General features: G+C 44.3%; 1 protein-coding gene across 1 annotated transcript in view; it reads left to right on the forward strand.

Moving 5' to 3' along the window:
• rmnd5b (required for meiotic nuclear division 5 homolog B) overlaps positions 1-8,194 on the forward strand; it is a 32,606-nt gene extending 24,412 nt beyond the window's left edge. The window contains exons 7-9 of the mRNA XM_085995461.1: positions 143-245; positions 3,611-3,765; positions 4,712-8,194. Of these exons, the coding sequence (XP_085851587.1) occupies positions 143-245; positions 3,611-3,765; positions 4,712-4,775 (322 nt within the window). The 3' untranslated portion in view covers positions 4,776-8,194. The remainder of the gene's footprint in view (positions 1-142; positions 246-3,610; positions 3,766-4,711) is intronic.
• The last annotated feature ends 6,091 nt before the right edge of the window (positions 8,195-14,285 follow it).

Below are 14,285 nucleotides of genomic sequence, written 5' to 3' on the forward strand. Positions count from 1 at the left end.
GTGGGGAAAGTGGAGTTGAGGTCAATGATCAGCAATGAGCTTATTGAATGGCGGAGCAGGCATGAGGGGCCGTATGACCTACTCCTGCTCTTATTTCTTATGTTCTTATGTACAATTGACCATGTTCTTTTTACCATAACAGTTTTTCTGCTGGATGTCTGGCATTGCCGGTTCTGCTGAATATTAAGGCCGTGATTGAACAGCGACAGTGCACAGGGATATGGAGCCAAAAAGATGAGCTTCCAGTGAGTGTTGCCCATTTGATTATTATTGGTGACAAATTGTCATATTCAAACTAAATACCTTCTTACTGGTGTGAGTGTAGTGACTTCCTATCGTGCCCAACACCCCCCCACCTCCCCAAACCTGAGTAAGTGGACTCTTGCTAGTAGGTAGGTTGAATATGTGTGTGAGCAGATGAAACAGGACCCTGTACACTGGGTTGCTCTGGTTTCCCCCATAGCTTGAAGCGGCATTGTGCATTTGCAGATGTTCATGCATTACCATGATGCGGTGTGTGGGTGGTGTAATGTCCCTGGAATGAATCAGTGTTCAATGTGCTTCACTCTTGCTGGTCCATAAGTGTAACTTGTGCATTAATGTACCTGTATTGCATTTTGTGTTGAAGTAGTGCAGCTGCTTGTAGTCTCCAGCACTCCTGGGACCTCTTCTCTACCCTTCCTTATTCCGTTGCAAGGTAGCCACTGGTTTATTTAGGTCTCTGGGGATGTGTTTTCCCTCCACTTTTTTGGAGTATGGGTTATACCCCTTATCTTCTTTACTTCAAATCTTTGAATGCCCTGAATGTCAACTTAATCCCAACTCCTTATACAAGGTTTCACCTCTGGTCTCTGGGATGATGGATGTATTTCAGCTCCCTTGCTAACATAGAAACATAGAAAAATAGGAGCAGGAGTAGGGCATTCGGCCCTTTGAGCTTGCTCCGCCATTCAATATGATCATGGCTAATCCTGCTAATTTGCTCTCAAACTCCCAACTCCCTCTCCTCTCTAGCCTTCTGACTATCACGACTGATCAGGTCTGCCACTGTTGACCTGCTCAACTGTTTCTTGACCTCTGCCCTTGACTGGAAAAGAGCAGCTGTTCCATCAAGCCTGCTCCACCCCAACATGATGCCATCTACGCACACCATTGAATTCATCCCAACTCCTCCTCCCTCTCCCCACAGTCATGCAATCACCTGGGAGAGGCAAGAAAAGAGGAAAATACTTTAGGCCAGCTTAGGAAGATCCTCTCTGACCCCCACAGGGAATCAAGCAAACTCCAGAAGACCACAATGACTGGTATCACTATCCTTGTTAAACCATCTACCTTCTAGAACTTGAGGTATCTTCCCCTCACAGAAACTCATCCAGGTCCCTTTTTTGAATGCTTGAAGTGGATCCACATTCACTGCACATACTGGCAACTTGTTCCAGAGGTCTTCAACTCTGCACAAATAAATACTTACTAAAATCTAACCTAACTTTATGCTTTCATAACTTGTACTCTTGATCCCTAGTCCTCTCATGCCTACCTAGCTTAAGTAACCTATTCACAAGGACAGAATTAATCCTTTCTATATTGTAAAGGCCACAATCATAACCCCTCTGACCCTTGATGCCCTTGTTCTTGCCAAATTGTTCACTTGTCACCCACCCCTGCAGTTCCCCATAGTGCAATCTCCATCATCACTCCCTTAAGTCTGAGGGCTGTGATCACAATACTCGTGGCACACAGCTGATCTAGTCATTTATCATCAGATCTGGCACAACTATACTCAGCACTACTATGTCTTGCTCACCTCGGACAAATCCTGCTTCAACTCCAGGATCATCCCGGAGGACAACCCATTTCTCCATGATGCGCTATCTCCTTAAACCTACTTTTCTTTGCCCCCCTCCAACCTTGCCTCCAATAACAAAATGCAAAGATCTCATAGATTTCTTTGTTTCCAAGATTCAGACCACCATGCAGGTGCCTCTGCCATTGCTTCCCTTTCCTCTCCCCTGCTGCTCTTGACCTCCCCTTGATCTACATATTGCCTCTCGGTGACATTATCCACATGCATGCGGTCAGTTTCCATATGTATGCTGATGACGCCCAGCTCTACCTCTTTACCACTTCCTTCAACCACAAAGGTGCACTCGGACTGCCTGTCTGACAAATTGTGGATGAGTCAAAATTTCCACCAATTGAACATCAGGAAGACCAAAGCCATTGTTTACACCCCCTTTCTTAAACCCTACTCCTTTGCCACTTGCCCCCCACTCCCCTGCCGCCTTCTCAAGCTAAACCAGACGATGTGGAACCTTGGAGCCCTATTTAGTCCAGACGGAGCTTCAAACTCCACATCATATCCATCACCAAGAACACTTACTTCGACCTTTGCAGCATTGCTCACTTCCTCTCCTACCTTACTTACCCCACTACCGCTGAAACCCTTATTCAATGTCCTCTTTGCTGGCCTCCCATCCTTCACCCTCCATAAATTCCATCTTGTTCAAAACTCAGCTACCTATCTCTAATCTTGCTCCAAGTGCTGCTTGCCAATCACTCCCAACCTCCCTGACCTATGTTGGCTTCCTGTCCCCAGCATATTGAACTTTAAACCCTTATCTTCAAATTCATCTATGGCCTTGACCTAAACTATCTCTGCCATCTCTTCCAGTCTTATGTTCCATCCCACACCTTTGACTCTCAAATGGCCTTTTGTGCACTCGCCCGCCTCATTCCACCAGTGATGGCAGAACCTTCAATTGTCCCAACCCCATTCTCTCTGGAATTTCCTCCCTAATCCCCTCCACTTCTCCCACCAATTTTTAAAAAAACTCTTCAAAACCCATCTTTTTGATCAAGCTTTTTCTGCTAAATCTGACACCACAGGTTGGCATCTGCTCATTAGCAATACTCCCCACCCCCCACCACGGTAAAACACCTTGGGATGTTTTCTTTGATTAATGTATTATATGAATTGTTGTTGTATGATGTCATTGAGCACTAGTATATCCTAAAGGTTGCCTTGGACAGCTTAATGTTCTTTACATAAGTTGAGTGGGGAGGTGCCATAGCTGAGTGAATAATCAAAAAATCTGTAGCAATACAAAGACGTGGATGAGACAAATATGGTCATACTGGGTATCGAAAGTGTTTTACTCCCCAAGTTTCCTAGGATGAAACCCTCTTTTTTTTTTTTTTTTTCTCCCGTCCCAACTTTCTTCCTCATTTCTTAAAGGCAGTGGCTCATGATTGGTTGTAGATCCACAACTGCCACTAACCATCCACTACCTAGTCAAAGGACCACGAGTGAACCTGGACAGTGAAGTGTTCCTATGCTTTCAACTATGAAAGGAATCACAGTTGAATGTGTGTCTGTCCTCACCTGACTATTGCGCACACACACACACTTCTTCACAAGGGTCACTGACTACTGATCAGGAGCTGGCAATCGGTCTGTTTTTTGCTCCCTTCATTACCCTACCACTTTGAGACCCAATGCCATTCCATCACTGCCACCCCCCAATTGAAATCAGCTGTATGGCTTGGTATTGCCCCCTTTCCAAAAAGACAAAAAAAAATGTAAAACTGTCCTTTTTTTTATTTCTTTCAGATTGAGATTGAGCTGGGTAAGAAGTGCTGGTACCACTCTGTGTTTGCCTGCCCCATCCTCCGACAACAAGCAACTGAATCCAACCCTCCCATGAAGCTGATCTGCGGTCACGTGATCTCCAGAGATGCATTAAACAAACTGATCAATGGTGGAAAGTGAGTAGCATGCGGATACATTGACCATCTTATTGGGAGTAATGCAGTCATAAGTTTTAAAATGACTGATATTTACATGCCGGATGTGCCATACTAAGTGTCGGTGGGAATTCTGAATCTCTGGGAGTGATTGCAGATATAATGGGGGCGAGGGGATATGCTTTATGCTTAGAAAGGAATAGCCATCCCGGACTGATCTAAACCATAGTACCTTCCTCCATTGCTCTATTCTAGCCCTTCATTCTGCCTCTCTTGCACTTGCAACTAGCTGGGGGAGGTGGTTGTTAAGGTCCTGATTTAATGGCCAGGTAGTTGCTCTTCCAGTATGATGAAGATATCCAGTTATTGTCTTGTAATTAGCCGTGTCCATTCCGCCTCGTTTCTGAGCTAGGTTCTCCTGCCGCTCCTTCCCCACTACACCATTGGCATCCAGTGCTTGAGCCGTGAAGGCCCATCTCTAGGGTCATTATCTCGCCGGCCTTTCCCTCCGCAAATATATCTGTCTGCCTTGGAGAATTCTGCTGGGTTTTTCTCCTCGGGGAGCCCGAATGTCCCAGCTTCACCGCTGCACCGCATCAATTTCAACATTGTTCTAGTTAGTGAAACTTCTGACTCCCCACCGATTTACTGGTGACATGGTGGGTCGGTGCAGCAGCTCAGGGTTGAAAGGCATGAACTTACCCCCATAATCCTCACCCCGGAATCCTCCCAACCTCGGCAAGCAGAGGCTCACCCAGTTAGCAAGGTGAGTTACCCACCTCCTGGTGGTGGATTACAGAATGACATATCAGGGAGGAGCTTGCCTGCTAATCCTCTTAACAGGAGAATCGTACTGGGGGTAGCATGTTTACTTGGTGGGGCGGGGTAATGTAAATTTAAACAAAAATCTTTTTTTCGCAATGTGATCTGTACTTGTATAATTTCTTACACATTTCTCCTTGTGCAGGTTAAAGTGTCCCTATTGTCCAATGGAACAAGCTCCTGCAGATGCAAAACAGATCTATTTCTGAAGACCATCTTCGAGCTCACTGGACATTGCGATTCCTGTTGGAGATGGGCTGTTACTAGGGTGTGTCTGGATTAGTACTGTTTTATTGTGACCAGCCTAAGCCAGTAGATGGTGTGAATGTGATTTACCCTGGATTGAGCTAACGTGGGCTGTGGCAGGTGTTTTTTGGATGGTTTCCTCCCCCCCCCCCCCCCCCCCCCAGCTATTGTAGGACCTGCACTTTGTTTGCACTAGTATAGAACCTGGGTTAGCCATTAACTCCTATCTAATTTTTTTGCCCCACTTGCAGATGCTTAGCCACTACCAGGCAGTTTAAATACAATTGCAGTACTGATTTGCTGCCACTTGATGTCAGCAGCACACATTATAAACCCTGTGCTGTGGAGTAGTTCCAAAATATGCCAGTGGACCTCTAACAGCTTTATTAGTTGCTGTACATACTTTGACGCTATTCACCATTATGGAGGTGAACGGCGTGTAATTTGTCCTGCGTAACCTTATTTAATTTTTGCCACTGGTCAATTTGGGAATGGTTATCACAGACTCCTATTTCCCCCCTCCTCTCACCCCTCTCCAATTCTGAGATATGTACAGTACCATTGAGAGTTACTGAGATTCACAAACCTTTGTGATACCTATTGAAATATTATGAGGTGGTGCTGGTGTTTGCCTGAGGGTGGGGTTGAGGTGCATGGTTGGGTAATGGAGCAAGAGCCCTACATTGCATCTGATCCATCTCACACATTCCCTGCAATGTGGTCACCAAATGCAAGCAAGGTGAAGGGAGGGAGAAAAACCTTACAATTTCCCAACAGTGTGACTCCTCCCCTTCACAAGGAGATCTTGCATCTCAAACCACCATATCTGTATCAACAAGTTTGTTTAAGATGGTGGTCTGTCTATAGTCTCGTACTTCAGTACCTTAGTCCTTTATGGACTGCAGTGATAATATTTGATCCTCAGTAGCTTATTATGATATAGCAGTCCTTGGGCCTAGGAACCTAGGCTTCGAAAAGGTGTCTTTTTTCTGATACTCGCAATAATAGCAATTAACACATCAGCATCTGAAATGTAGAACTAGTTCAACAAGGAATATGCTCTGAGACTCCTGATGCATCTCATTGAACACATTGAGTGGTGTACTACTGAACTATACAGTAAATCCCAAGTTTTAGGCGTGGTTGGTACAAAGTACACTGGTCTTAGCCAGGGCAATACCGGGAGCACTACAGTTGGCCTCTGTTCCTGAGCTGGGGAAAGAGAGAAATCATTTGGTATTCTCACTTTCTTCTTTCTCCAATGAGCCCTGCTGAAAAGTATGCATATGTTGGACAGGACATCAGATGAGGGCAGCTGTGATGCCCACCATAATTGATGAGCTTGTAAATCTTGTTGCCTGAGCTCACATGCAGAATAGCAGTTCGAGCGTGATCTGAGAGAGCTGCCAATGCCCATGTAACCATCCCCCAGCAAGAGTCCTTAACTTTAGGAGAAGTGATGAGGGGAAGAAATGCTTTGCTTCAACCATGAGTGTTCTTCATTCAGACTTTGCAAGTCAAAAGAAAAGTCAACTTACTTACTATCATTCATTCAACACAAACTGAAGCAAGGACGTATAGATTTAATGATTTGGATTTTAGCTGGGATTGGCCAGTGGGGTCACTATTGTACTGGGGAGAGTGGCCAATTTGCTGTCTTGACTCTGGGTGGGAATGGCCACTGGGGAGAGAGACAGGGGAGTTAGTCAAGTTATGATGGCTATTCAGTGTTTTCTAGAAATCAACTTTTAAAATTGACCTTTTATTTATATTTACAAATTGAACTTTATCATTTAAAAAAATATTCTTTATTCAGTTGTTTGTAATATAACCCTGTAATTGTGCCTTTGCAGATGTTTGTTTTCTGTGACACATCACTGTAATTGCCTCTTGCACTAGTTCCGAATGAGTGGCAGTAGCATGACCTCCCACTATACATGGTTGTAGGTACGCACATAGGAACAACTTCTGTTGATTAGGGAAAAAAAAGGCACCTAAGTGCTGATCTTTTGTTTAAAGAAAAACCCGTTACCGGTTATGTCTAAAAGTAGCCACCCTAAGTTTTCTTAATGAAGCAAGCTTTAAGCCCCAGATAACTGGGCAGCAGGCAATACTTAGATCAGCAGTTCTGTATAATGGGAGTGAAGGGAATGATTTGGAGGATTAAGCGAAGCCCACACTCTGCTTCACCTCAAATCTAGGCCAGACTGATGGGTTGAAGTTCTCTTCCATCTGGTGGATGCTCTGAGTGGGGAAAAAACCCTGCCCACACTGCCAATCTCAATTGGCCTATGTAGCTGAATGAACCACCTACCCTTCCATGGCCACTGAGCATTTCTACCAGCTGCTAATTTTAAAGTTGGCCAACATGTGCCCTCTTTGAAGGCAGAGGTTTTTTTTGACTCCTTGTTCCTTTCCTTCCACCTTCACCCTGTGTCATACACCTGCCACAGCCACCCAGAAGATGAAGGAGAATGGCCTGGGAAGGAGGTTTCATCCAACATAACATCTTGTCCTGTGGAGAAATAAACTGGCTCCTACTCGCCTTCCCATAGTAACAATGCTGAGATGATGAGCTACGCAGGTAGAAACCTGTGTCTTGGCTGGGATAAATAGCATACATTGGGATGGGAGGTTCCAGCCCACAATAGGGTTTCTCTGGGTTCCAGAATATAAGGTACTCCTACATCACTGCCAAAAGCAATTAGAAACACTCAAAATGTGTATTGAAATATAGTAATTTTAGGTGTCAAAGCCAATTGTGATAGATTCAGGATGAGCAACCTAGATTTACCTGAAATGGATTTGGTGGAGATGCCCAGTACATTTGTGCAGGCTGTAAAGAAAGGATGACTTTAGAAAAGTTGTTAACCACAAATAATAACATTTTGTGATGCCATGCCCTGCAAAGGGTGGGGGATGTAACTTTGAAACTAGCCTGTCTTTTTTTTAATATAGGAAGGAGAGGCCAGATTTTTCTTGCCCATTTCTGAAATGTCACTGTCACAAAGATGGTGGTTACCATCCTTCGCCATCTATTCTTGCTATATTTTTAATTTGGAGGGTGTGTGAAAATTTTGGAGGATTGCTCCATTTCACGAGCTGTTATTTTAATCCCTAGCTTGCTTGTCACCTGTCCTCTCTCAAAACCAGAAGAATGCAAAGAAAAGGTCATGGAATACCCTGCAATCAGCAGTTTGGCGAGCTCAATGCTCTCTGATAATTTTAGACTGTTACATGACTTTTAAATTATATTATGAATAACAAATGATTATGTTATTTTAGAGAACAAATTTTAATAAATATGTTGAAATGCTTTTGTGATTGAAATTGTTTTTCTGTTTTTCATCTGCAATATATTAAAAAAAAAATGCAAAACCAATCCAGTTGTGTGTATTGGGCTATTTTCTTTTTTGGAGGGAGATTGTGTTGATTTTCTCAATGCAGCTGAATGTTTTTGGGAAGTTGAGGTTTGCAATGACTACAAGGGAGTCAGATCCTGACTTTCAGAAAGCATTTGATCGGATTACTCTAGTGAAACACGAAAACGAGAATAAAAGCTCATGAGGTCAAAGGTAAAGAAATGGGAAAACTGAGCCTAGTTATCCTCAGTACTTGTTCTAGTTAGGCAGCTATGTGACTATTTCCTAGGGGATCAGTCTTGGGAACCCTACTGTTCAGGATATTTATTAATATATTGGACAAAGCTACTATAAGTAGTATGCTGAAGTTTGTGGATGAAATAAAGTTGCACATTAAACCAGTGTGCCCAGAGGAATTGTCAAAAATAATGATGTTAAACCAAGTACTACAACTACACTGAAGTGTATCTCATTTAAATGTGAAGGGCAATGGGTTATGGTATTCTATCTGACAAAGTTGACAGAGGAAGTAAAGGGTTTTAAATTGATAAACCATGAAGGACATAAGTTTTAGGAAAAGGCCATTGGACCCACCAAGCCTTGGCCTTTAATCAATCAGGCACCCCACATAGGTGTCTCCTTCCTGTATTTCTCAATTCCTTCTCTCTCCAGAAATGCAACTGATTGTCTCAAGCCTATTTATACTGTCCACTTCGAAGGCCTTCCATATTAACTCAGCCTTGGCTCAGTGGTAGCACTTTTGCCTCTTAGTCCACAGGTTGTGGGTTTAAGTCCCACTCCAGTGACTTGAGCACATAAGCCAGGCAGACACTTTAGTCCAGTACTGAGGGAGTGCTGCACTGTCTGAGGCGGCATCTTTCAGGTGAAGCATTAAACCCAGGCCCCATCCCCCCCCTTTCAGGTGGATGTAAACAATCCCTTGGCACTATTTAAAGAAGAGCAGGGGAGTTCTCCTAGTGTCCTGGCCAGTATTTAGCAGTACCAAAATCATTAAACCAGATTATCAGGTCATAAAGGAATCAGTTGGAGAAGTTATGTATCTGTAACAAAAACAGAATGAGAAGACATGGGGCTGAATTTTCCGTGGTAGCGGGCGCAATCGGTGGCGGGTTGGGTGGGAAACTTTTTTTTGACAGTGGGCACCCGCTGTTATCCCGCTCCCATGCACCTTTCCCCCAGGCACGTCTGTCATCCTGGAACTGACCCGACCTGCAGTGGTGAGGGACCAAATTGACATCATTATGAGGTACTTTACAGGCACTTAAGAGCCTTTGCCCCCTACTTTTTAAATGTCCCTGCATGGCCAGGGGATTTCCACAGTTCAGGAGCCACTTCTGTCAACCTGAGGCGTGAGTTCCATGGCCATTGCTTCAGCTGATTAGATGACAGCATGGAAAACAAACCAAAATAAAAACAGGTTGATTACATCAGCTAACAGATTGATGGAGTTTCTGTTCTACTTGAAAAGCTACTGGTAAATGTTAATTCAGAAATTCCTGAAGGGATGTAAATGGTGAGGGAAATACATTTTTCACTGCCCATTCCCAGCTGATGCCTTCCAACTCAACAGTAATTGCAGTGAATTGATCTGCACTATAAAAAATGACATGCCATTTAAATACATTGTTGTGTTTCTGGTCAGGTTTTTCTCACAGTATACTGTGATTGTCCAGTTACACATTAAATCAAGTCATCAACCATAACAATTTCATTCTCATCACTCATTCCACTGATTCAATTTGCTTTCAGTCCCTAAATATAATTAATTTAATTTTTCAGTCTGAGACTTTAGGGTGAATTTCTGCAGTGGTTCTCTCACTTGTCCATTGTTAACTTCAATGGAAGAGCTGCAGAAATTCCAGAAACACATTGTAAGCACCACTTACACTGTCAGGGATTCCACAGCTCTTCCGCTGAACTGGCATTAGATTGTAAATCCAGCCCTTTACAATTGCATTTAAAATCATCTTAATTTTATGTATTACCTATAAACACATCTTTTATTTGTACCAGTTACTGATACAAAAGTCTATAGATTTGTAACTAAAGCACCAATAACCTCCCAATTAATGTACTGTTTTAATTATGTTCTTGATCGTATTTGTAGATGGAGGCATATTACTTAATCATTTAAATATTTTTTTGTCACTCATATAACTTTTATGTACAGTAAAGATTCAATACCCACTATGTTAGATTAAACTTAAAATTTAATGTGGCCAGGGTCCCTTTAAGGATTCCGGCTTAAAGCAAGTCATGAATAACGTCACCAGACCACTCCGTCTAATTGGGTCGGATAACGTGCTGGGCCAGCTTAATAGGCCCCATTAAGGTAAGTTCATTTTCTACAGTGGGATGGAACCTGCAGCGGGGTCACAACCTGCCATGGACACTGCCCGCACCGGACCTGCCAAGGTAGGGAAAATTCGGGCTATGGCTTTTGTAAGCTGAGAAAACTATGAGCTTAAACTATAACTTAAAGAGCATCCTTTACAGTTGCTTACTTATGGCGTCCAATATCCTTTGTTGATACTGAATGGAAATATGGTCAAAGTTTTCGAAAGGATGAACAAATTCCTAATGAATCTTTGGAATAGAGCAAAACTAGACTGCCTTTAGAGCATACTGAAAATAGAAATGCTCCAGGCAGGTTCTGCATGCGGACTTAAATAATGGGGGAAGTGTCATACACAAAGTCTTTTGCTCATTCTTACTTTATGTATTAATAGAGCTGTTGAATTAAACTCATTACAAGTTACCACACCTTTATTTGGGAAGCTGACTCATCAAAACCCACTTTCTATTGCTTCTGCCAAGGTCTGTGATCATCTCTTTCACTGTCTTAAACATAGTCGTGTTTTGATAGGGCATCTTCAGACATGGAGTTACCGGTCACGATTCCTTTGCATGAAAGCTTGCTATGTGACCAACAGAAGCTTGGTATTGCTATCAAGAGACCACTTCAAACACAACTGCATGGTTGTTTCTCTAGGGTGCGATGCTGGGATTGTCAGCAGCCACTGTATCATCAATTCTGCATGTCTGCTTATTAATGTGAGAATGGATTATTGGGTTTCCAGATGGTATTACCTCTGGTCACGTGAAATGAAAGGTATTAGCTGAACAGAACTGCTCCTGGGCCTGGCCATGGTGGCTGTAGTGTCCGTGTATAATAAGACACAGACTGCAGAGAACGGTACAACAGGTGTTTACTCAACGTGGCTCACAGTGGAACTGATCTGTACAGATTACTACTCAGTGTTATATACAAGTGTGGTCACTGCCAGTACTGCAGTATACATGAGCTGTAAAAGATAGTTCCCCTTAAAGGTATATACATTACAATTCCTCCCCTTTTAGATTAACAGTACCATAACACTCATTTAACAATTAAATATCAAACTAATTACAATTAACACTTTTAACATGCAACATTAGCTGAAAATAGTCTATTTATATATTCCGTCTTTTGGGAGGCTTCCTGATCCTTTCTGGATAGCGCCTTTCCCGAGTGTCTTGCTCTTGGTGCGGAGGCGATTCTGGCCCCCTGTCGTCGGTTGGTTCATCAGCTTCCGATGCTACTGTTTCTGGGGTAGATGCGACCTGTACATCGGGTTCATCACCAGGTACGTATGGGCGAGGCATGGGGTTGACTTGTTCCTGTGACTCTAGGATCTGGTCAGCATGGCGTCTCACGATGCTCTCCCCAACGTCCACTGTGTACATTAGTGGGCCCTGCCGTGTGCATATCGTTCCTGGCTGCCATTTTTCTGTTCGGTAGTCGCGGGCCAAGACTGGTTGCCCTACATTGAAGCTCCTTGTTGGCTTCTCATGGATGTGCTGGAATTGCTTACTCTCAACATCTCTTCGTACGTTTGGTCTGAGCAAATCCAGGCGAGATCTTAACCTTCGGTTAAAGAACATCATGGCTGGGGCCTGGTTGGTGACTGCATATGTCGCATTCCGGTAGGCAAACAGGAAATTGTCCACCTTGTGCTGCAGCGGAATGTTGTCATTGTACATAGCCTTTATTGCCTTCTTAAAGGTTTGTACGAACCTCTCAGCCAATCCATTTGCGGCTGGATGATACGGGGCGGATGTGCAATGCCTTACCCCATTCTTTTTCAAGAACCTCGAACTCTTCGGACACAAACTGTGGTCTGTTGTCGGAGCAAATCTGTTCTGGCAAGCCATTCCTGGCAAAAATGGTCCGTAGGACTGCAATAGTTTTCTCCGTGGTGGTGGAGGATATTTTGATGACCTCAGGCCATTTCGAGTGCGCATCCACGGCTATTAAAAACATTGAGTCCATGAATGGACCAGCAAAATCAATATGCACCCGTTGCCATGGAGATGAGGGCCACTCCCATGGGTGTAGAGGGGCCTGTGGTGGTGCATTTTGGACTTTCTGGCATCCTGAGCAGCTCTTGGTCAGGTCCTCGATTTGTTTATCGATTCCCGGCCACCACACATAAGCCCTGGCTAGGCTTTTCATTTTTACCCCTCCCAGATAACCCTCATGAAGCTCATTGAACACTCTATCCCTTAACTTGGGTGGAATTACCATTCGGGATCCACACATCAAGGTCCCCCAGCACACTGACAGCTGTTCTCTCCTTGTCGAGAATGCTGGCAACAGTGAGTCGCCATGTGCTGGCCATCCCTTCACTGTCAAATCATATACCCGAGACAGTGTCGGGTCATTTTGGGTTTCCTTTTCGATACAAGCGTTAGTTACCGGTAGGTATTCAACTATAGTCGAATGGAATATTTTGACAGGATCCACTGCTGGTGCTTCCTCCGCAGTAGACAGTGGCAGGCGTGATAGCCCATCAGCATTTCCATGCTGTTTCGTGCCCTTATATTCAATCTCATAGTGGTGCGCCCCTAGAAAAAGTGACCATCTTTGTAGTCGTTGCGCAGTCATCACCGGAACACCCTTCTTCGGATTAAAAATGGAGACAAGAGGCTGGTGATCCGTCAGCAAGGTGAATTTCTGCCCGTGCAGATAGTGATTGAACTTTTTCACTCCCCACACTAGGCTGAGGGCCTCCCTGTCAATCTGGGCGTAGTTACGCTCGGCTGAGGTTAGTGATCGTGACGCAAAGGCTATTGGCCTCTCTGAGCCGTCCGAGAATTTGTGTGACAGCACCGCTCCAATGACGCAGGGTGACGCATCACATGCCAACCGAATTGGTAATGCTGGGTTGTAATGGGCCAATACCTCTTTCGATGTGATTAGTGTTTTGCTCTTCTGGAAAGCTCGTCTACATTCGTCACTCCACTTCCATGGCACCCCAGTTTGCAGTAGGTTGTTCAGTGGGTGTAGTATTGTAGACAAATTTGGCAAGAACTTATGGTAGTAGCTTACCAGCCCGAGGAACGACCTCAGTTGTGACACATTTTCCGGTGCTGGAGCCTTGACTACTGCCTCAATCTTCTTTGGGGACTTATGTAACTCCTCTTTATCGATAACGTGGCCACAATACGAGATCTGTTTTCTAAAAAACTCGCATTTGGGGCGGTTAGCTCGGAGCCCATATTCCTGCAATCTAGTGAGCACCTGCTCCAGGTTGGCAAGGTGATCACTGTCATTTTCGCCCATGACCAGGATGTCGTCCAAATAACACTGGGTCCCTGGGATCCCTTGCAGGACTTGTTCCATTGCCCTCTGCCAAATAGCCGGAGCTGATGCTACCCTGAATACCAGCCCATTGTATTGGTAGAGACCTTTATGTGTGTTGATTGTGAGGTATTTTTTTGATGCTTCTTCTACCTCCATTTGCAGATACACCTGGGCCAGATCAATCTTAGTGGAGCGTTTCACTCCAGATAGCGAGGCAAAAATATCTTCAATCCACGGAAGTGGATATTGTACGGTGTGAAGGACCGGGTTCACTGTTACCTTAAAGTCCCCACAGATGCGAACCTTCCTTGGTTCCCCAGGCGTGCTGCTCAACGACTTTTTCATCACAGGGACGATGGGTGTAGCCCACTCGCTCCAGTCTACCTTGGACAGTACACCTGAACGTTCCAGACTCTCCAGCTCTGCTTCGATGACTGGGCGGATCGCATAAGGTACCAGTCTGG

This window comes from Somniosus microcephalus, chromosome 8 (assembly GCF_052327205.1).
Source record: "Somniosus microcephalus isolate GS21.2 chromosome 8, FLI_Smic_1.0, whole genome shotgun sequence".
NCBI classification, from domain to species: Eukaryota; Metazoa; Chordata; class Chondrichthyes; order Squaliformes; family Somniosidae; genus Somniosus; species Somniosus microcephalus.